The following is a 23,928-nucleotide window of genomic DNA, read 5'->3' as shown; positions in this document are numbered from 1 at the left end:
ATCTCGTCCCTGCTTAACAGTATGTGACTTGGGAGAGGTCAGTTACCCTAAGTCTCAGCTTCCTCAGCTGTACATGGTAGAGTTGTCATTGTGAGGTTGTTCATAGTCATAGTTAGACTTTTATCCCTCATCAGAACCTGAGGCTTTCCAGAAATGATTTAGGGTAGGGGTTGAAATTTCAAGATACAGGGCCATGAAGATAACAACAAGTGAGAGGGGTTGAGTGGGGTCCACACTGAGATAGAGAGTTCATCTCTGTGTCTCCAACCGCCTCCCCCCCCAGTCTAACAGAGGAACTGGCACATGGTGAGTCCCAGGAAGGCTTTGTTGAAAGAATGCATGAATGACTTACAAAACAATCCCCAAAGTGGAGTATCTAAGCCTAAAAAGTTTCCCAGGCTCTCAAAGCCACCTAATTCTGCTTTATAATCATTTCTTTCTTTCCTGCAGGATCCTGGATGACCATCTTTCTTCTGATGGCAATAGGCTGGATGCTAAGATAAAATCCTGCCCAGACACCTCCCCCAACTCTAGTCCTTAGCCTTTAGTTTAGTTGCCTGAGGCAAGGGTAGGGTGGAGGAAGATTTAGGGAGAGGTAAGTAGTCTGTCCTCTTGTTAGGGACCAGAGAAGTTGAGGGTGAAGATGGAATCCATGTGTGACCCAACTACTGTCTGGTTAGGAGTGGGACCACTGAGCCTTGGGCAGTGCTTCCTCATCCCACCTTCCCTTCCCATCTCTGGAACTCTTCCAATGGTGGGATTGGGCAGCTCAATATGATAAGGGGCAGGGCAGAGGGTATGGCCAATAAACAGCAGGGAACTTTCCTACTTTGTCTGACTCCTTTTCTGTGTTATCAGACCACAAAGCTTCAAGGCTTTATGAGAAATGGTGTGTGTGTGTGTGTGTGTGCGTGTGTGCATGTGAGAAGTCACTTTGTTCTCTATGGGTCTCAGTTCCCCCATTTGTAAAATGAAAGAATTTGACCAGATGATCTCTGCTTCAACATGGGGACTCCATGACTCTCATTTTAGGGTAAGTTGTTGGGCCTTGGCCAGCTGGTTCCAAATCTCCTTTCTTCTGCAGAATGGGTAAGAGCTATTTAATTTCAGAATTAGGATTAAATGTGTCCATATAATATTGTTCTGACCATTAATTATTTCCAACTTCATTAACTCCTGTTTCCTAATAAAGGGTGGATACAGGCAACAGTATGCTATCATTTATTCATTCAGAAACAGGTTGGAATCTACTATGTTAGGCCCTGGAGATTCAATATTACACAAGACACAGGCTTGGACCTTACAGAGAGGACAGTTGAGTTCAGGAAGCAGGTGGTGTGGATTGGGAAGCAGGACAGGCTTTAGAAGTTGACAGAGGTGGCACTTTCACAAAATCACAAGAAGGCCCTGTGCCTCTTTTTGTTGTTTCATTTTTGAAATACTACTTTTATTGATATCTATGATCATTTAGAAATTAATTTCTTGGGAAAATATGTTGTTCCAAGCAACAAAATAAATATTAAATTTAACAGTCTCAACATTTAATTTACAAAATCTCTTCTTGTCATTTAATGGTTTAATAGCTCCGGAAAAAATTAAGTCAAATGATTAATCCGTATTATTTTTTCATGTACATAAAAATCACACTTATTAAATCAGTACAATTAATTACATTTCATTGGGAATTCATATTCACTTTATAAGTCTGGAGTAGAAACTGTTTAAATATCCCTCTTGACAAAGGCATTAACCCTTGCCTGTATTTAAAATAGATCCTAAAGGATAAGGGAAACATATCATTTACTATATTATGCTTAAATATCTCAAAAAGAAAATAGAATGAAACAAAATGAAGTTAACAAGGAAGCTATTGAACTTAAATTATATTTAGTTGACCATGTTAAAGAAGCCTCTGTGCTGTGTAACAATAGATGCTTATAAAATAATCCACCAGACAACACTTAATGCATGTGAAAGTAGCTCTAATTACATGATTACGAAGATGCAGTTAATTTTCTCACTTTTCTTGGTTAAATTAGGGTGGGACATAACTGGCCAACTCTAGTCTTTTTTCAGTCATGTCAGGTGATAGTTCCATTCATATATCTTACTGAAATATGCAAGTGTTTTTTCTTTTTTGAATTTTATTTTATTTATTTTTTATACAGCAGGTTCTTATTAGTTATCCATTTTATACATATTAGTGTGTATATGTCAATCCCAATCTCCCAATTCATCACCCCCCACCCCCCGCTGCCACTTTCCCCCCTTGGTGTCCATATGTTTGTTCTCTACATATGTGTCTCTATTTCTGCCCTGCAAACTGGTTCATCTGTACGATTTTTCTAGGTTCCACATATATGTGTTAATATACGATATTTGTTTTTCTCTTTCTTACTTCACTCTGTATGACAGTCTCTAGATCCATGCACGTCTCTACAAATGACCCAATTTCGTTCCTTTTTATGGCTAATATTCCATTGTATATATGTACCACATCTTCTGTATCCACTCGTCTGTCGATAGGCATTTAGGTTGCTTTCATGACCTGGCTACTGTAAATAGTGTGCAGCAAGTGTTTTAAAATAATAAAGTAACTGAAGATTTACTATGTCATAACTAAAAATTGCGAATGTTCTCTGAAATTAGTGCCAAAATTTTTCGTTAAAATATAAATGAGGAGTCATTCACATTTGAAAATTGGTATTATAATAATGGAGTTACTTTTTTTTTTTTTTGTGGTACGCGGGCCTCTCACCGTTGCAGCCTCCCCTTGGGGAGCACAGGCTCTGGACGCACAGGCTCAGCGGCCATGGCTTACGGGCCTAGCCGCTCCGCGACATGTGGGATCTTCCCGGACCGGGGCACGAACCTGTGTCCCCTGCATCGGCAGGCAGACTCTCCACCACTGCGCCACCAGGGAAGCCCTGGAGTTACTTTTAAAATATAGATACCCATTGGAGAAAACTGTACAAATGTACTGTTTGCCAATTGTAAATTTAAATCTCAGCAGTTCCACTGTTCCCAGTCTGGTTTCTCTTCCATTCTCTGCATCAGCTTTTCAAATCTTCCCCATTCTTCTCAGCCCTCTACATGCCTCTGTTCCCTCCCTCCTTACAGTTGCTTTTCACCAAAGAAATAGAAGCCATCAAGTGGGTGTTCCCACCACCCACCAGCCCACAAATTTACTCATTTACACACCTATCCTTACCATTTATATTTTAATAAAAGACTTCTGGTCTTAATTTCAGAGAATACTCCCTAAATTCATCTATCATATCATACCCAGATTCATTATCAATTAAATCTTATTTTCTGCCATCTATATTCTTACCTTAAAACACTATAAGAGAGGGCAAGTGATAGAACCCCAGAGCCCTTCCTTCAGAGTGAATTTGGTCCGGTAATTAACTCTTTATGTCTGGTTCTTCAAAGTTAAGAAATCACACAACTTTTATTTTTCTTTTGTTTTGTTGAGTTATAGTTGGCATACAGCACTGTATAAGCTTAAAGTGTACAGCATAATGACGACTTATACATCATGAAATGATTATCACATTAAGTTTAGTGAACATCCATCATCTCATACAGATGCAAAAGAAATAAAAAAGAATATTTTTTCCTTGTGATGAGAACTCAGAATTTACTCTTTCATATATAAAATACAGCACCGTTAATTATATTTATCATGTTGTATCACACAACTTTTTAATGCCTCTCTCCCTCCCAAGTCGAGTTTCCAGATACATGGAATTTTACTGTACTTTGGCTGATGGCTTTGTTCCTCCTTTTAAACAATTTCAGTCTGATTTTTCAAGTATATATTAATGCAAATAAACTTAGTTCCTTTTCCTAGGGAGCGAGTTTGAGTAGGGAGGCAAGATTGATCCCTTACCCTTCAACCTGTGTCCTGATCACAGATTGACCACTGACTCTAATCCAGACCAAGCCCTGACCCTGATAAGACAGTGACTCTGGCCACACCCTAACTCCTGGTCACAACGTCACCCCCTGCTTCAAGTGGGAGTACTAGAGATGGTGAGGAATGGGAGGAGGGTGGGCAGGTTAGGAGGGATCCCGGAATGAGTTGCGCTGGCTGCCAGCTTCTCAATCTGCACAGGCCAAGCAGGCCACTTCAGGCCGGGGTGAACAGGGCTCCGCCCAGAGGCGAGACCCGCCAAGGGGTAGAGGCAACGGCAGAGAGCGGCGGCGGGCTCATGCGCAGAGAGATCCGTCGGTTCTCTGCGCCGAGGGCGGCGTGCAGGGGCGGGACACCCGCGCGGCCCGACTTCTGATTGGTCGTAGGAGGGCAGAAAGGGGCGGGACCAGGGCGGTGCGCGCTCTGAGGCGCGCGGCCTGGCGGGTGTGTAACGGCCGTTAGGCGAGCTGAGGCGCTGAATCGCCGTCCGCAGCCGACGTGGTCGCAGTGGTTGGTGTCCCTGGGTGAGGGATTTCGCTGCCCGCTTTCAAGCTCACGTAAGTCCTCCTCCCTTCGGGGACCCCGTCGGACTGACAGACCCTGTCCCCTGCCTAGAGAGCCTTGGCGGAGCCTCAGACACTCTCGACCGTCCTCCGTGGTGGGGAGGGCCGCGGGAGAGCGAAGAGCATGCGCAGAGCGACAGAGCCGTTCGCCTTGGGTCTCTGACGCCCCGGCTTTCTGAAATAATGTCCCCCGCTCGCCTTCTTCAGTGGCCTCCCGTCCTCATCGCCTCGCTCTCTCCCCGTCACTCACTCCGCAGCAGTTGCGGGACCTTTCCGATGGACGGGCCCAGTGCCGGTCGCCAGGGCACGGCGGGAGGGAAGTTCTTGCCCTTCAGGAGCTCGCAGCCCCGGGAGGGGAGTAGACATCCCGCGGATGGTTGCTCGGCCAGCACTCAGTAGTGCAGGGTGGAGAAGTATGGGAGCGCGGAACCCAACGCGCCGACGGAGTCTGAGGGGGCGGGGAGCCCTCCCCGAGGAAGTGAAGTTTGAGCCGAGATTTGGAGAAAGATAGAGGAGGAAGGTCGGGGGACAGAGAGCCCGTGTGAAGGCGCTAGGCTGGAGTTTCTCAGCCGGCGCGATTTTGCCCCCCACGGGATATTTGACAGTGTCTGGAGACATTTTCGGTTCTCACAACTCGGGGATTACTCCTGACATCTGTTGGGTAGAAGTCAGGGGTGCTGCTATACAGCCTGCAGTGTACAGGACAACCGCACATCAAAGACTTACCCGACTTCCAATGTCGTTAGTACCGAGCATGAGGCACCCTGCTATAGCCAGGGAGGAGCTGGTTCTCTGGATGAACAGAAAGTGTGTTAGAGCTTATTTATGCAATAGAAGCTGTTCAGAACTTACTTCATCACATTAAACCGGGAGGATCGGAGCCTTGTTTGTCTTTTACACCAGTCTACTTCCACGATATGGCACAGAGCCAGGCAAACAGGCACTCAGTAAATTTTGGTTGATGAATTGAGTACTGTGTGCTAGGAAGGGAGGAGTAGTGATACAAGGACGATTAAGAGAACCATGTTTCATTACTTGCCCTTAGGCCTTGTGTGTTTTATTATGTGGTGGTGGTCAGGACTTGTTCTTCGTAAAGGCAGCATCTTGGCAAGGATTTGGCTTCTCTTTCTTTAGGTTTGGTTTAATGAATGATCAAGGCGATGAAAATAGTGTGATGGTGTGAGGTTCTTAGTGTGTCTGTGTCAGCTGTCTGTGTTTCCCTTCAAATCCTCTCCTGTCTTGATGTGGTTCTGTCAACAGCTGCCATGTGTGTTCCACACAATTAAGATTATAATTCTTCAAGGGGAGAACTACTTATAACAGCCAAAATCTAATTCTTGGGTAGCAGCTTGGGAAATAGAGCCTGGGTGGTGACCAGGGGCAGAGTGAAGAAATTACATGAGCTGCCCCTGCTCCTAACTGCTTTAGGGCTTGCAGCTCTGGCTGTGTCTGAGGCATAGAAACTCCAACTTGTGGTGCCTTGGTAACTTCCTTTATTTCTTTTTGTCACAGACAGAATGCTGACTAGACTTCTGTAGCATTAGAGCACAGTCCTGGCTTTGAAACCTCTTCCTAACTGTACAATCTTCACCTTTCTAATCCTTTATTTTCTCATCCATAAAATGAGGTAATAGTAGTAACTACCTCATAGGTTTGATATGAGCATTCAACATAACACATGATACTTTAGAGTCTTTAGCACAATGCTTGATGGGTAGTAAGGACAGGCATACCTCAGAGATATTGTGGATAGGATTCCAGACCACTGTAATAAAGTGAGACACAAATTTTTTTGGTTTCCCAGTGTATATGTAAGTTATGTTTACACTATATTGTAGTTTGTTAAGTATACAATAGCATTATGTCTTTTAAAAATCTACGTACCTTAATTAAAAAATACTTTATTAAAAAAATACTTTATTGCTAAAAATTGCTAACCATCATCTGAGCCTTCAGTGATTCGTAATCTTTTTGCTAGTTTGCTAGTGGAGGATTCTGCCTCAATGCTGACGGCTGCTGACTGAACGGGGTGGTGGCCTCTGAAGGCTGGGGTGGCTGTGGCAATGTCTTCAAACAAGACAGCAGTGAAGTGTGCTACATTGATTGACTTTTCTTTTTTTCTTTTTTTTTTTTTTTTTTTTTGCGGCACGCGGGCCTCTCACCGCTGTGGCCTCCCCCGTTGCGGAGCACAGGCTCCGGATGCGCAGGCCCAGTGGCCATGGCCCACGGGCTCAGCCGCTCCGCGGCATGTGGGATCCTCCCGGACCAGGGCACGAACCCATGTCCCCTGCATCGGCAGGCAGACTCCCAACCACTGCGCCACCAGGGAAGCCCTGATTGACTTTTCTTTTCACAGACGATTTTTCTATAACATGCAATGCTGTTTGATACTATTTTCCCCACAGTGGAACTTCTTTCAAAATTGGAGTCAGTCTTCTCAAACCCTACTGCTGCTTTATCAACAGAGTTACTTAATATTCTAAATCCTCTGTTGTCATTTTGACAGTCTTGACAGCATCTTCACTGGAAGTAGTTCCATCTCAAGAAACCACTTCCCTTGCTCATCCATAACAAGGAACTCCTCATCTGTTAAAAGTTGTATCATGAGATTGCAGCATTCAGTCACATCTTCAGGCTCCACTTCTAATTTTAGTCCTCTTGCTATTTCCACCACATCTGCAGTTACAGTAGTAACATCAAAGATCACAGATCACCATGACAGATGTAATAACGTTGAAAAAGCTTGGAATACTGCGAGAATTACCAAAACGTGACACAGAGACAAAGCGACCAAATGCTGTAGGAAAAAATGGCACCCATAGACTTGCTTAACACAGGGTTGCTGCACATTTTCAGTTTGTAAAAAATGCAATCTGTGAAGCTCAGTAAAGTGAAGTTCAATAAAAAGTTGTATGCTTGGACTTAATACATGTTAAATTTGTTGAATGCATAGTTCTGTAGTTTAAACAGCTTTGAAAATGGAAACTATCAATGTTGGGTGCTTTTCTTCTGTCTGCCTCCATTCATTCTTACCTTTCTTGGCTGTATAATTGGTTATTTGTGTTACTGCTATTTATTTATTTATTTTTAATTAATTTATTTATGTGGCTGCATCGGGTATTAGTTGGGGCATGCAGGATCTTCGTTGTGGCCTGTGGGGTATTTTGTTGTGACTTGGGCTCTCTAGTTGTGGCACGTGGGCTTAGTTGCCCCGCGGCATGTGGAATCTTAGTTCCCCCACCCAGGGAGCAAACCTACATCCCCTGCATTGGAAGGCGGATTGTTAACCACTGGACCTCCAGGGAAGTCCCTGTGTTACTTCTTATACATTCATTTCTCTCACTTTTATCTCCAGAAGTCTGTCTTCTTCAAATGGTCCTAAAAATTTCCACCAGTAGGCCATCTACTTCTGAACTTAAGGAGGAAGAAGTTTAAAATTATTTATTCTGTACTGTTTTACTCCTTGGAGTTCTTTTTTTTTTAATTAAGGTATAATTCACATACCATAAAATTCAATTTTATGTATGTCCAATTCAGAGGTTTTAGTATATTCACAAGCCATCATCACTATCTAATCTCAGAACATTTTGATCACCCTAGTAAGAAACCCCATACCATTAGCAATTGCTCCCCATTTCCCCCTCTCCCTGCCCTCCTCTTAGTCCCTGAGAACCACTAATCTGCTGTCACTATGAATATGCCAATTCTGGACATTTCATATGAATGGAATTATACAACATGTAGCCTTTGGTGTTTGTTCTCCTTCACTTACTATAATGTTTTCAGTAGCAGGTATCAGTGCTTCATTCCTTTTTGTTGCCTAAGTACTTCGTTCCTTTTTGCTGCCTAATAATATTCCATTGTGTGGATGTACCACATTTTATTTATCCATCAGCTAATGGACATTTGAGTTCTTTCTATTTTTTGGCTATTATAAATAATGCTACTATGAAGATTCATGTACAAGATTTTGTGTTGACATATGTTTTTATTTCTCTTGAATATATACCCAGGAGTGGAACTAGAGTCATAGGATAGCTCCATCTTTAACTGAGAGTTCTTTTGTCATCCCATTTTCAACCCCTCTGAACTTGGAAAGGTCTCAGAATCCAATGGGCCTACCATTTTGTTATATTTTAAAGAAAGGGGGACTTCCCTGGTAGTCCAGTGGTTAAGACTCCGCTCTCCCAATGAAGGGGACATGGGTTCGATCCCTGGTGGGGGAACTAAGATCCCACATGCTGCATGGTGCAGCCAGACCAAAATAAAATAAAAGATCCTTAATTTAATCACATCTGGAGGAAAAAACCCTTTAGAAAAAACAGAAAGGGATTAAAAACAGCATTTTGATATTGACGATTCGGTATGACTAGCAGGTAGGGCATCCTTCTGTGTCACGAATAAAACACTGAATAATACTAGCCATAAATGGAATCTTTTTTTTTTTTTTGCGGTACGCGGGCCTCTCACTGTTGTGGCCTCTCCTGTTGCGGAGCACAGGCTCTGGACGCGCAGGCGCGGCGGCCATAGCTCACGGGCCTAGCCCCTCCGCGGCATGTGGGATCTTCCCGGACCGGGGCACGAACCCGTGTCCCCTGCATCGGCAGGCGGACTCTCAACCACTGCGCCACCAGGGAAGCCCCTGGAATCTTTTTTTAACTGAACAAAGTTTCTCTTACCCAGTATGTAGAGACCTGGGATTTCAGGGGATGGTACAATTTCTGTTGCAGATACAGTGAATTAGTGAGGGTTTGTGGTGTTGTTACTAAGAGGAGACTATAGAGGTCAGTAAAGCACATCAGAGAAATAGTACCATATAGCTTTTTTTTTCCGCCCCCCCTCTCCAAAGTTAAATTTCACCTGTCAGAATTGTGTTCTGTTGACAGGGTTTATCCCAAACTCTTCTGGGGCTCTTATAAATTCAGAGTTTCTAAATTCGTACTTTATCTTCTGAGGACTGTACTGTGTCACTTTTTATTAACATAAACTGTTAATATGCCAAGTATAACAAAAACATTAATTAAGCACTTAATATGTGTCAGGCACCATTGTAAGTTAATTATAAATGAATTAGAATGAATTAGGTCCTGGCTTTATCCTCATTTTTATATGAAGGAACTGAGGCACAAAGATATTAAGAAATTTGCCCAAGGTTACACAGCTAATATGTTGCTCGTGTCGGGCTTCAAACCCGAACTGTCTGATCAAGAGTCGATACTCTGGGGACTTCCCTGGTGGCACAGTGGTTAGGAATCCGCCTGCCAACACAGGGGACACGGGCTCAAGCCCTGGTCCGGGAAGATCCCACACGCCGCGGAGGAACTAAGCCATTGTGCCACAACTACTGAGCCTGCGCTCTACAGCCCGCGTGCCACAACTTCTGAGCCCGCATGCCACAGCTGCTGCAGCCTGCATGCCTACAGCCTGTGCTCCACAACAAAGAGAAGCCACCACAATGAGAAGACTACGCACTGCAACAAAGAGTAGCCCCTGCTCGCCGCAACTAGAGAAAGCTCGCGCACGGCAATGAAGACCCAAAGCAGCCAATAAATAAATAAATAAATTTATAATAAAAAAAAAGTCAATACTCTGAACCACTTCTCTTACTCTGTACTGCCTCTCAGTTACTGTGCATTTACAAGATATTATTATTATTTGCTATTATTAGTTACAGTTAATTAAAGCTTTTATTTACATAGATAGTAATCAGACTTATGCTGAATTCTCAGAACCTACCATTAGAATAAATATAAATGTTTTAAGGAATGGGGTAATGGGAAGAAAACCTCATGTTCCCAGCTGAGTATTGAGGTTCTGCTTATGACCAAAAAATCTATCTTTGTACATCATATGACTAACTTTCAATACTGGAAGGAATCGGGGAATTCATTTTACGTTAATCATAATTGAAGTTATAATACTTCACTGTTGGTTTGGTTATTTAGTTTTTTTCCCACCTCACTCTTCCATCCTGTTCCCATGGGTAAGTAGATCCATGGCAATGTTTGTTAATTAAAAGTAACATTATTTTAAATTTTTGCAACGATTGGATGGGCTCTAGACCTAATAGGATCAGTATTGGGAATCTCTGTTTGGTTCTAGGTTTTTTCTTCTTGCTTCAGGAGAAGTAGAGTGGAATATTGGGAGTTGCTTTGCCTTAAAAAAACATCCTCAGGAGTAAAACATGTGGAAGAATACTTGAATACTCTGTGTGTTTTTGACAGTTTCAGCTGAATGAGAACAAGTTACAGGGAATTAAAAGATAGTGGCGAGTCTGACTGGTTCCTTCATTCTACAGCTGGCTCAAATAACTCTTGATGGCCATGCAGGAGAAATACCCAAGTGAGCGGTTCTCTCATGCCACATCACCAGGTGAGTAGTCAAAGTTTTCTGGGTTAAATTATGACCTTTGATCTATTATTTTATAACAGAAATTTCCTTAAAAGGAAATACTGAACAAACAAGCATTCACTGAAAGGCTGACGCTTAAAGAACAAAAATGACATGGGGCTACATTGAATAGAAAAATAGGTCTCTCTGAGAGAACAACTATTTATCTCTGGTCTTGTGTAGCTTCCAGCAAGACCACGTGATTGATTGGGAGAGGAGGACACATAAAGGATTGGAACAAAGTGACTTTGGAAGATAGTTCCATTTGAAATCAGAAAAACACAGCATAAATTACTGTGTTCTATGTTGTCTTTGTAGTCCTGTGGGTGGGTCAGTCATCTGTTAGCCCACAAAGATTGGAATTCTTCTTGGATGCCAACAGTCTCACTTGTGTTGTCACTAGAGACTCAGGAATTTATCTCTAGAATGGATTTACAGGGTTTTGAAAGCTCAGTAGATATCCTAAGTTGATATGTTAAAAGTTTGTGTATGTATTTAATATATATATTAAAACATGTAAATATATACATATACTCAATAGACAATATTAAGTAGATATGGTATATTCAAATAGGAAGTAGCATTTTAGAAAAATAACTTTTGAATTTGGGGGGATTTATGAAGAAAGAGTACATTTGATGGAACTAATGGTATGTTTTCTTTAACTTGAAAAATCTCACAGTGCCTTATAGCAGACATTTGGTAGATATGTTCTCCTAGGCATACTGCCTTGCATATAATAAGCACTTCTAAAAGCATTTGTTGAATCAATTCAAGGTTCATTCAGCAAATATTTATTGAACATTGCTATGTGCCACGCACTGTCTTAGGATTGAATTATACAATTTCTTATGACACTTATGTGTATAGTGCACCTTCTTGGAATGTAGAAATTCCTAACAAAGCTCACTGCTTTTCTGATGGCTTTGTTTTCAGTAGTCTCTCATTTCGTACTTTTTTTTTTTTGGTACGCGGGCCTCTCACTGTTGTGGACCCTCCCATTGCGGAGCACAGGCTCCGGACGCGCAGGCTCAGCGGCCATGGCTCAGGGGCCGAGCCACTCCACGGCATGTGGGATCTTCCCGGACCGGGCACGAACCCGTGTCCTCTGCATCGGCAGGCGGACTCTCAACCACTGCACCACCAGGGAAGCCCAGTAGCCTCTCATTTGATTGATAATGGTCTTAATATTTGATAAGGATGCTGCTGATATGACGTGATACCAGCTTTCAGACTTGAATTTTGAAATAATCATAGTCTCTATAACTACACCAAAACATATTTTTATTTTAGCAAATATCACTTTTAGAATTGATGTATGGAGTGGGTGAACAGAAAAGTGGTAGTGGTGAAGAAGATTAGTAGTAGTAACAGGGAGTGATTTCCAGTAGGAGGCCAGGAACATGGTAATCGAGACCCTCCATTGATTTTCACTATTTCAAAAGACCTGACAAATTGTACACTGACTAGAGAGATAATGCCATATAGACTCACCACGAGGTCAAATTTCTTTGCTTCTGGCTAGAATTATGTTAATTTAGTATAGTAACACTGGCTAATCTTATGCTGATCAGATGCTCTGATTTTTGGCTGTGTTTTCTATTAAAGATTGTTACAGGGACTTCCGTGGCAGTCCATCTGTTAAGACTCTGGGTTTCCAATGGAGGGGATGCGGGTTCGATCCCTGGTGGGGAAACTGTGATCCCACATGTCACGCGGCACAGCCAAAAAATTTAATAAAAAAAAGAAATTGTTACCAATTACTGTGTGTATATAGATTCTTTCAAATCAGGCAGTCCACTGAGACCCAAAGAATAAAAGGAGTTCTTGGGGAAAGTGAGGTTGTCTTCAGTAGAAAGCAGAAGTAAGGGTAGCAAAAAAAAGGAGCAACTGTAGAAGAAAGTAGGTTCAAAAGATGGGAGAAGGGCTTCCCTGGTGGCGCAGTGGTTGAGAGTCTGCCTGCCGATACAGGGGACGCAGGTTCGTGCCCCGGTCTGGGAAGATCCCACATGCCGCGGAGCGGCTGGGCCCGTGAGCCGTGGCCGCTGAGCCTGCGCATCCGGAGCCTGTGCTCCGCAATGGGAGAGGCCACAACAGTGAGAGGCTCGCGTACCACACACAAAAAAAAAAAGATGAGAGAAGCACTAAATTCAAATATCATTTGCTTCCCGCTAAACCATAGAGTCTGTAGAACCACATTTTCTGATTTCAGCTCAAACTCTGACGCTTTAAATGGATAAGAAGCTACCATTACCTGTTTGTTTGTTTACATGGATCATCAGGTAAAGTTTAGAAAAATTACAGTGGTTTTTAAAAAATAATTTGAATTTAATTCTTTGCTAGTATATTAGTAAACCAAGTATTTATTGAACACTTCGTATCTCCCAGCCCTCAAACAGCAAGCTGATAAAGTCAAATAAATCTCATCAGTCTTGTTTCATCTTATCTGCTCAGAAACTTTAGTAGTTTCTTTGCATTGCCCCCGCCCCACAAACTCTTCAGATTAACTTATAAGACTCATCTTGATCTGGATTTACCTTAACCACAAGGGTACACTGATGCAGTCAAAGCAGTGGTTTTCAGCAGGGGACTGGATTGCCTGTTACCTTGCAGAGCATTTGGGAACATATGGGATGTTTTCAGGTTTTATAGTGATGATGGGATGGAGTGAGAGCTGCTGCTGGCATTTAGTTGACGGGGAGGGACTAGGAATGCTTAACCATCCTGTAATATGTAGACTATACATTGAAGAATTGTCAGGCCCAGAATGCCAAAAGCACCTGTAGGAAATCCTGTAGGAAAGAATGTGGGTATTGGAATCAGAACAACCTCCGTTCAAATCTCAGCTCTATCCTCTGCCAACTAGGGGTTATAATACTTTTCAGTGAGTAGGTAGATGAGATCATGTTTGTAAAGTGCTGTGGCTTCTAGATTGCAAAGAATGGAGCTGCTATTAACTATTACTGTCCCAGTACCCCTGGATTCTTGGTAGTTTTTATTTCTGTCTTTGAACATTCTCACCTCTTATGCTATTTCCATTTAAAATTAACTGGGCTTCCCTGGTGGCACAGTAGTTAAGAATCTGCCTGCCAATGCAGGGGACACGGGTTCGAGCCTTGGTCCAGGAAGATCTCACATGCCGCAGAGCAATTAAGGCCGTGCGCCACAACTACTGAGCCTGCGCTCTAGAGGCTGCAAGCCACAACTACTGAGCCTGCCTGCCACAACTACGGAAGCCCGTGCACCTAGAGCCCATGCTCTGCAAGAAGAGAAGCCACTGCAATGAGAAGCCCACGCACTGCAGTGAAGAGTAGTCCCTGCTTGCCGCAACTAGAGAAAAGCCCGTGCGCAGCAACGAAGACTCAATGCAGCCATAAATAAATAAACTTATTAAAAAAAAAAAAACTCCCTAAAATTAACTAATTCAGAGTAGCTGAAATAGGCACAGGAGAAAGAAAGGTGTGGGGTGCCACTACTCTCTAATAGGTTTAAGCGATTTTTTAAAAAGTCTTGTGGGGTTACCTGAGCAGGTTCACACTAAAGGTGGGAAATGCCACTTGTTTCAGGTTCCAATGTGATTCAGAGGGGTGGTTCCCTGGGGACTGAATGGCAGACCCCAGTTATCTCGGAGGCCTTTCGGAGCCGCTTCAGCCGCTGTTCAAGTATAGCCGACAGTGGGGACACAGCCATTGGCACATCATGCTCAGACATTGCGGAGGGTAAGTTTGGATTAATGATTTGATTACCAAAATGTGTTGTCAATTTCAAATTGTATTCCACATATATTGTCATTTCCAGAGTATTCATAAGTCAATCCATTCAGTCAAGGAGTCTTCTTGATTCTTCTTATCCTATGCTCCTCACAGCCGGTCCCTTTCTCTCAACTTCTACTGTTTGTCCTGTCTGAAACAACTTTCTAATAGGTTTCTTGGCATCAGGTCTTTCCCTCTCCTACCAGATTAATCTTTCTAAAAGCCTGATTTCATAGTTTCCCTTTCCTGCAAATCCTCAGTTGTTTCTTTTACTTGGAGGATAAAGGTCAGAGTCCCCAATTCTGTGATATGGCCCTATCCCATTCAAACATATTTCTTACTGTCACCAGGTATGTTGTCTTAACTATGCTACGTGCAGAACCTTTTTTTGTTGTTGTTACTTGAGCTCTTTCCTTCTTTAATCTGGGCCCCTTTGTGCTGTTCTCATCTCCTCTTGCCCCTCCCAGCTATGCTTATCTTATCTTATGATTTAATGACACGTCTGAAAAAGCTTTTCCAATTTCTTCCTCCCATTACTGATCTTCCTTTTTGCAATTTTATATCTTTATTTTTTTCTGTCACTTGTTTTTGCACTTAAGTATTAACTGTCAGGCTGTACTTTACAAGAGTATTTTGTTTCTTCATTTAGATGGTGGGTTCCTAGGAGGGCAGAAAACCTAATGATAATAATTAATTACTGTTTATCAAATACTTTATGATGCATACTGTGCTAAATTTTTTTCTACATTTTTTCATTAATACCTTTAAAAACTATGAAATATTTTATTTCCAATCTACAAATGAGAGAGCTGAATTTCAAAATGATTAAATGAGTTGATTAAAGTCACAAAACTAATTACCTTGGTACTTGGTGCATCTGATGTCACACCCACTAGGATGGCTATAATCAAAAAGATAATAACAATCGTTGGTGAGAATGTAGAGAAACTGGAACCTTTGTACATTGCTGGTGAGAATGTAAAATGTTGTAGCTGCTTTGTAAAGCAGTTTGGCAGTTCCTTATTAAACATGGAGTTGCCTTATGACTCAGCAAGTCTAGGTATATATACGCGAGAGAATTGATGAAAGCATACATCCACACAAAAACTTGTACACAAATGTTCATAGCAGTGTTATTCTTCATAGCCAAAAATTGGAAACAACCCCATGTCTATCAGTTGACAAACAGATGAGTAAAATGTGGTATATCCATATGATAGAATATTATTCAGCCGTAAAAAGAAATGAAGTACCAATACCCCCCACAAACTGGATTAACTTTAAAAACATCTATGCTAAGTAAAAAAGCCAGGCGCGAAAGACCACATATTGTGTGAAATATCCATAATAGGCCAATCTGTAGGGAGATAGAAAATAGATTTAGTGGTTGCCTAAGGTTAGGGAAGTTAGAGTAAATGCAGCATGACTGCTAAAGGGTAAAAAGGTTTCTTTGGGGGGTGATGAAAATGTTCTAAAATTGATTGTAGTGATGGGTACATAATTCTGTGAATTACTAAAAACCATTGAATTGTATGTTTCAAGTGGGTGAAAGTTGTACAGTATGTGAACTGTATCTCAGTAAAGCATTTAAAAAAAAAAGAAATGTTTGGAAAAAATAAAAGAAGAATGAAAAGGAGAAAAACAAACATATCAACTACATCTACTACTAGTACTGACTCCTGGACACCTGGCATTTAATTTTTTTTTTTTTTTTTTTGCCATACCACGTGGCATGCGGGATCTTAGTTCCCTGACCAGGGATGGAACCCACGCCCCCTGCCGTGGAAGTGGGGAGTCTTAACCACTGGACCACCAGGGAAGTCCCTGGGATTTAATTTTAATAGTTTGACAGCTGTGTGTATATGGGCCCAGTGTCAATAAATATTGAGTTAATGGAATCATAGACTTTAAGGTAGACAGAACTTTAAAAATCACTTAATCCAGTTTTTTGCAGGTGAGTAGCAAAAATTCCCTGAGGGGTTAAGTAACTTGCCTGATGTCACACAGCTAGTTATCAGATTCAGATCTCCCACCTGTATTGTTCTTTCCATCACTTGTGTAATCAAAAGTGTTAACTGTCAATGTAGCTGTGACTTGTTAAGGTTTTGTCTACATGTGCAGTCATGGGACCTTTTTCATTCTGACTAAATAATAGGACTTACAAAAATCAAACAATGGTCTAGATTTTTTCCCCCCATTGAATTGACTGGCTATATCTCATTCAGTCAAATTGTTACACAGATTGTGTGTGACTCGATGTGTGCTTTTTATTCCTTTGGGGAAATATATATATTAATTGCATAGTACATTCTTTTTTTTTTTTTTTTTTTTTTTTTTACGGTACGCGGGCCTCTCACTGCTGTGGCCTCTCCCGCTGCGGAGCACAGGCTCCGGATGCGCAGGTTCAGCGGCCATGGCTCATGGGCCCAGCCGCTCCATGGCATGTGGAATCCTCCCGGACCGGGGCACGAACCCGCGTCCCCTGCATCGGCAGGCAGACCCTCAACCACTGCGCCACCAGGGAAGCCATCTTTTTTTTTTTAAATAAATTTATTTATTTTCATTTTTGTCTGTGTTGTGTCTTCACTGCTGTGCAGGGACTTTCTCTAGAGAGTGGGGGCTACTCTTCACTTGGTGTGTGGGCTTCTCGTTGCAGTGGCTTCTCTTGTTGCGGAGCACGGGCTCTAGGCACATGGGCTTCAGTAGTTGTGGCACGCCGGCTCAGTAGTTGTGGCTTGTGGGTTCTAGAGCACAGGCTCAGTAGTTGGGGTGCATGGGCTTAGTTGCTCTGCGGCATGTGGGATCTTCCCAGACCAGGGCTGGAACCTGTGTCCCCTGCATTAGCAGGTGGATTCTTAACCACTGCACCACCAGGGAAGCCCATCTTTTTTTTTTGGCCGTGTGACACGGCTTGCAGGATCTTAGTTCCCCAACCAGGGATTGAACCTGGGCCCCTGGCAGTGAAAGTGCCTGGTCCTAACCACTGGACCGCCAGGGAATTCCTGGTAGTGTGTTCTTTTTAAATTGTAGTAGCCTTGACGTAGTGGCCAAAGCCATCGGTCTAGAAGTTTCTTTTAAAAGAGTGTAAGGTGTCTTTTCTGCCGTGTTTGATATATACCGTGATCTTTATCTTAATCTTATTTCTTGCTCACTTTGTTCATGAATGTAGCTTGGTTTATTTGGAGTGCAGTTGACAAGAACACCTATGACTGGTATAAAATATAGTTCGTTGGGTTTTTTTTTCTTTTTTTTTAAATTTTTTTATATTGGAATATATTTGATTTACTGTTAGTTTCAGGTGTACAGCAAAGTGATTCAGTTATACATATATCTATTCTTTTTCAAATTCTTTCCCATTTAGGTTATTACAGAATATTGAGTAGGGTTCCCTGTGCTATATAGTAGGTTCTTATTAATTATCTTTTTTTTTTTTTTTTTTTTTTTGCGGTACGCGGGCCTCTCACTGTTGTGGCCTCTCCCGTTGCGGAGCACAGGCTCCGGACGCGCAGGCTCAGCGGCCATGGCTTACAGGCCCAGCCGCTCCGTGGCATGTGGGATCTTCCCGGACCGGGACACGAACTCGCGTCCCCTGCATCGGCAGGCGGACTCTCAACCACTGTGCCACCAGGGAAGCCCATTAATTATCTATAGTAGTGTGTATATGTTAATGCCAAACTCCTAATTTCCCTTCCCCATCACACCTTTCCCTTTTGGTAACCATAAGTTTGTTTTCTAAGTCTGTGAGTCTGTTTTCTGTTTCGTAAATAAGTTCACTTGTAACATTTTTTTAGATTCCACATATAAGTGATATCACGTGATATTTGTCTTTCTCTGTCTGACTTACTTCGCTTAGTATTATAATCTCTAGGTCCATCCATGTTGCTGCAAATGGCATTATTGCATTCTTTTTATGGATGAGTAATAATCCATTGTATATAGGTACCACATCTTCTTTATCCATTCATTTGTCAATGGACATTTAGGGGTTTATTTTTTTTCTGGCTTCGCTGTGCAGCTTGTGGGATCTTAGTTCCCTGACAAGGGATTGAACCCAGTCCACGGTAGTGAAAGTGCAAAGTCCTAGCCACTAGACCACCAGGGAATTCCCCATTTAGGCTTTTGATTCTACCCTTCTCTAAGGTGTTTTACCTTGAAGATTCTCAAGGGACAGGATAGAGGTGGGTACTGGAGAGCTCAGAAGGCTTTCAGTTTTTTGATAAAGACTGAAATTGTCACTGGCTTAATTCAGACTACCATACTTCATAAACCAGTAAGTGATGTAGGCAGAAGTGATCAAAATTTAGCAATAGCTAAGTCTACCCCTTACCAAGAAAGGGAGGTTGCTAGAAAGAACAAATTGCTTTTGGCGGGGATGGGGGTTGAGGGGCAGGGAGTGTGTTTGAGGAAAGGAGAGATTTAGAAATATATCCTTGAAGTGGCAAAAACCCAGTGATTTGGGGAATTGTAAACTTCTCATAAAAATCATGTATCCCATACACTAAATTTGGAAAGCCTTTGAAAATTGTAGATGATAGTGACCCTTTTGAAAATGTGTTGCCATTTCGTTTCAGAATGCTCTAAAACACAAACCAGACTTAGCAAGTGTGATGTAACTTGACATTTTATAGCACTTTCTGAGGATTACAGTTTCCTTAATATGAATAGATAAACCCAGTAGAAAAGTGACAAATGCTGCCAAAGACCTCACTTCATCATCCGTAGGTGGACCACACTCACCAGAAAATTAGAAAAACCATATTCTCTTGGGCAGCTGGTACCTTTCTTCTTGGCTTTGTTTTTGCCATTACTGCTAGGCATTATGGGCTCAAAACAATTTGGTGAGTCTTTAGAGAGAGTGGTGCTGTGGATGGAGAATGGAAGGAGGTGTTGCTGAGTTCAGCATAGTAGCAGCCCTCACAACCACAGTCTTACTGTCCTCTGTTCCATAATTATATTTTGGGAGTGGGGACACTTGGTGAGAGTGGATATTATGGTGCCATTATGGAAGATTTCAAATAGAGACCTTACTAGTCTTAGAAGTCTTCATCACCACCAGTCTACCTTAACCCTGTTGACTAGTTCTGTATTTAAGTTTTGGGACATCAAAAACTGTGTCCTTTGACTCTGAAGTGTCCTTTCTTGGTCCTGAGAAACTGATGCATGTCATCAAAAATTACTGGTTGTTTTGTTTCTTGTTTGTTCTTAGTATGGCATTTTATATATCCCACGATCATCTGAGTAGAGGAAATTAGAGACTATGCATATATTATAAGGGATAATTTGGCTTGCCTGTCTATTTTTTTTTTTTTTTTTTTTTTTTTGCGGTACGCGGGCCTCTCCTGTCGCGGAGCACAGGCTCCGGATGCGCAGGCTCAGCGGCCATGGCTCACGGGCCCACCCGCTCCGCGGCGTGTGGGATCCTCCCGGACCGGGGCACGAACCTGTGTCCCCTGCATCGGCAGGTGGACTCTCAGCCACTGCGCTACCAGGGAAGCTCTTGCCTGTGTTTTTAAAGAGCTGTTTACAAACCCATATGAGAAGATGATAGGTGATCTATACTCATATAATTCTGGAAAAGGTTAGTGTCTGTCCTCATTAGCTGAGTGTGTTCTGTGTTGGTTGATGGAAAATGAAAAGAAACAAATCGGAGGTCTACTCTTCTCCGTGGTAGACATGCTTAGTTTGGAAAAGAATACTAGACATAGTTGAAAAAGGAAGACGTTTATATTCCTTGTCCCCCTCACTCAGTTTTCTGCCTGCTGAAGGTAACGTGTGTGTTTCCTCATATTCCTGTATTGTTCTTCACTTGCAGCCCACTGTCCTGTGTTAATTCTGTGACCTTGTAGTCCTCTTCAGAGTAGCACTTGAAAGTTGGAAATATGTAGAAATGTGAACCTTCTACAGCAGGGCCAATCAGCGAGTTGTTTCCCAAGACTAGGCAGGAGCTAAAGGAAACATAAGTCCAGTCTGAAGGAAAGTGAAAAATCACAGTTGTATACAAACAAGTGGGTAAATAAAAGGCAAAATATAAAAAAGAGGATTTCACTGTTTACCACTTGAGAGTGCTCACTGTGCTAGAATGAAACCTGAGAGTTACTAAGAATAACTTCACATATCCTGGCAGTCAGGTCTGGTGTGTGGGAGAGAGAACAGAATCCTGATTCAGATGCTGTGCTCCCTGCCCTAGATACAAAGCAGCACTATCCAGTTCGCCTTATTTTTCGGATAGTTTAGATTCATTGCTCACCTTCACAGGGGAGCTTTTGGAGATCACAGAGGATTCTGGCAGCCCTTGGAAAAGACATTTTTATTAGATTGGATTATAGCTTAGAGTTACCCAGCTCTTAGAAGAGTAGGATCTAATCCATTTCCCTTAAGTAAGTGATTTTTTTTTTTAAGTTCCATTTTCAGCTTTGTTGACTGGCAGGATTTTTTATTCAAATACAAAGGACAGCGTATAAGTTAAAAGCGAAGCCAGTGTTGCCTTTTGTTGGTTTGCCTTGTGAATGGCATTTGAGGTCCTAGAACACACATCTCCTGTTTAGGCTGCTGTGTTTTTTGCCTGATACTTGTGATGACAGTGCCCTTTCTGCGTGGTCTTAGGACAAGCAGAGAATGTCTGGCATAGCAGCCAAAGTCAAGAAAGCTTGCTGCCTCTATTTTGACTTACGGAAGACTGTTCTCTCCGCAGATTTTTGCAGCTCAAGTAGCAGTCCTTCTTTCCAGCCCATCAAAAGCCACGTAACCATTCCAACAGCCCATGTGATGCCTTCTACTTTGGGGACCTCTCCTGCCAAGCCAAATTCTCCTGCCGGACCCTCTTCTTCCAAACTTCCTTTGTCAGGGTTGACTGAAAGTGTGGGGATGACAAGAAATGGAGACCTCGGTGCAATGAAACGTTCTCCAGGCCTATCTAGAGATTTCATGTATCTTTGTGGTGCTGCTGGAGAGAATGGAGTTGAGCAGTCCTGGTTTCCAGCAGTGGGCCATGAAAGAGAAGAAGAGGCAAGGAAGTTTGATATTCCAAATATGGAGTCTACCCTCAATCAGTCGGCAGTGATGGAGACGCTTTATTCAGATCCCCACTACCGAGCCTCCTTCCACAACCCAAGAACCGACACAAACAAGGAGTTATACAGAGTGTTGCCTGAGACCAAGAAGGCACCAGGCAGTGGGGCGGTATGTGAGCGGAATGGACCACACCCTAGTGGCAGCGGGGTTCTTCCTTTGGGACTCCAGCCTGCTCCTGGGCTCGCCAAGCCTCTACCTTCTCAGGTGTGGCAACTGAATCCTGACCCTTGGCATCCCCGTGAGCGATCTTGTGAGCTCAGCACTTGTCAGCAGCAGCTGGATTTGATCCGTTTACAGATGGAACAAATGCAGGTAGAGACCCTTCTTCCCTTGGATTTTGCAGTTTCTGTGCTGATCATAGAACTGTATAGGTTTTGTCCTATAAGTTTTGACTCCAAAGAAAGCATTTGTAAAAAGGAGGAAAGATGTTTGTAGTTAGGAAATGAAGTCTTGTGAGTGTCATCAAATCTGTTGGTGGTCTAATTAAACACCAGATAGTTTCTCCAAAGCAGAGGGTTATAAAGGGAGACCCAGAGTTAGGACACCAACACTGACTGTGTGTGTATGTATTTATGTACCAGTCACTAGGCTAGGTACTTTAACATACAGAGTCTTATTTAATCCTTATAGCACTCTGATGAGGTAAATGGAGAGATTTACCAGTTTCTTAGAATAAGTAATCTGTCCAGGGTCACAGAGCTGGTGAGTGGCAGAGTTCTAGGGTTCAAAAACTATCTTTGAATCCCAGGTTCTTTCCACTATAACACTTTTGGGTTTAAAAAAAAAAAAAAAAAGTCCTTGTGCTGCTTAAGAATGGGAAGAAAGGAAGCAGGATACATTCTCCTTTCCTGGTTGGTGAGGACATCTTAGCTCCTGTTTAGCTTCTGTTGCCAGATAATGAAAGACAACTGACCTTTTCTTAGAAACTGGAGCCTTTCTGAGCAGGGAGTGTCCAGCTGGCAGAAGTCTTCCTAGCAGGTTCTTTCCAGTCATACATCAGAGCTAAAATTATTTCATAAACAGTGGGCCTTCTCAGACTGAGCCAAAGTAAGCCTTGACTGCAGACCCAGCTGTAGCTCAGGTGTTTTCAGGTGCCTATAGGTCAAGATTAAGCTGCTCTGGGCCTGCTTGTCTTTCAGCTTCAGAATGGAGCCATCTGCCACCATCCTGCTGCTTTTTCTCCTTCATTGCCCACATTAGACCCAGCACAGTGGATCAGCATCTTGAACAGTAATGAAAACCTTCTGAAGGAAAAGGAGCTCCTTATTGACAAGTAAGGGGGCAAGGGGTGTCATAGGGCTAGCCTCTGCTGTCCCAGCCCCCACTAAGGAGGTCTTCCCAAGGGCAGTGCATCTTCCTCTGTTTAGGACCCTGCCTTGCCTCATGGTAGAGCTAGGTCAGTAAGCAGCCTAGTCCAGTATGTGAGTAATGTGATAGGCCAGTTGCATATCTCTGCAGGGGCTGTGGGGAGTGCCTAAAGGAGGCAGCTGACTCTTCGCAGCTGATCTTTCTTCATTTCCCCTGTCAGTTTTCTCATTTGCTCTTCCTCCTTCAGGAAACAGCACTGACCAGAATCCAAGGTCTTTGCTTACAAAGTGTGGTTTGTACCTAAGGAAAGTGGGGGCTCATATTGCAAGTGGATTTGTGTCAGGACCCTGGACCTCATTCTATTCCGGCTTTTGCAGGCAGAGGAAACATATCTCTCAGCTGGAGCAGAAAGTGCGAGAGAGCGAACTACAAGTCCACAGTGCTCTTTTGGGCCGCCCTGCCCCCTTTGGGGATGTCTGCTTGCTGAGGCTGCAGGTAAGCCTTGGCAGCCAGGATGGCATTCTGCTTGTCATAACCCAGTATCTTCCCTGTGCTTGGCACTGTTAGGCATCCAGGAGATAGAAAATGAACCAAGTGATATAAGGTGTCCCTGCCCTCAAAGAGTAAACATCTTAATTATAAAGCATCTCCTGTTCTGCCCTTGTGGGGGCAGAAAAGGCTTGAGGGTAGATCAAGTGGAAGTCCAGGTGCCTTGGTATCAGGACATACTTGGGAGAAAAGGAAGGCAGAGCAAGGTACGTAGTAAGACCCTAGAACTGAGTGATGCTTTGAGAAGTCTTAATATACCAGCCCTGGCCAAATGGAGGGGGAAGCAGAGGTAATGCAGGATTTAGAGCCATTCCCACTTTTATTCTTCCATGTCTAGGAGCAACTGAAGGAAACCATGCTCTCACTTAGGTCAGTA

The 23,928-nt window shown here is 42.8% G+C and overlaps 1 protein-coding gene across 2 annotated transcripts in view; it reads left to right on the top strand.

Moving 5' to 3' along the window:
* The first annotated feature begins 4,336 nt into the window (after window positions 1–4,336).
* Window positions 4,337–23,928, top strand: part of CEP85 (centrosomal protein 85) — a 33,617-nt gene continuing 14,025 nt past the window's right edge. The window contains exons 1-6 of one of the 2 annotated variants that reach the window (XM_022551832.3): window positions 4,337–4,476; window positions 10,781–10,854; window positions 14,439–14,591; window positions 21,316–22,007; window positions 22,835–22,968; window positions 23,381–23,498. In XM_022551832.3, coding sequence (XP_022407540.1) covers window positions 10,800–10,854; window positions 14,439–14,591; window positions 21,316–22,007; window positions 22,835–22,968; window positions 23,381–23,498 — 1,152 coding nt within the window. In that variant the 5' untranslated portion in view covers window positions 4,337–4,476; window positions 10,781–10,799. The remainder of the gene's footprint in view (window positions 4,477–10,780; window positions 10,855–14,438; window positions 14,592–21,315; window positions 22,008–22,834; window positions 22,969–23,380; window positions 23,499–23,928) is intronic. The other variant, XM_089898539.1, reaches the window with a different exon arrangement.

This window comes from Delphinapterus leucas, chromosome 1, assembly GCF_059928025.1.
Source record: "Delphinapterus leucas isolate spDelLeu-1000000601 "Yukka" chromosome 1, BTC_Dleu_Yukka2, whole genome shotgun sequence".
In the NCBI taxonomy this organism is placed as follows: domain Eukaryota; kingdom Metazoa; phylum Chordata; class Mammalia; order Artiodactyla; family Monodontidae; genus Delphinapterus; species Delphinapterus leucas.
The sequence above is the reverse complement of the archived record's forward strand: the minus strand, read 5'-3'. Positions and strand labels throughout refer to the sequence as shown.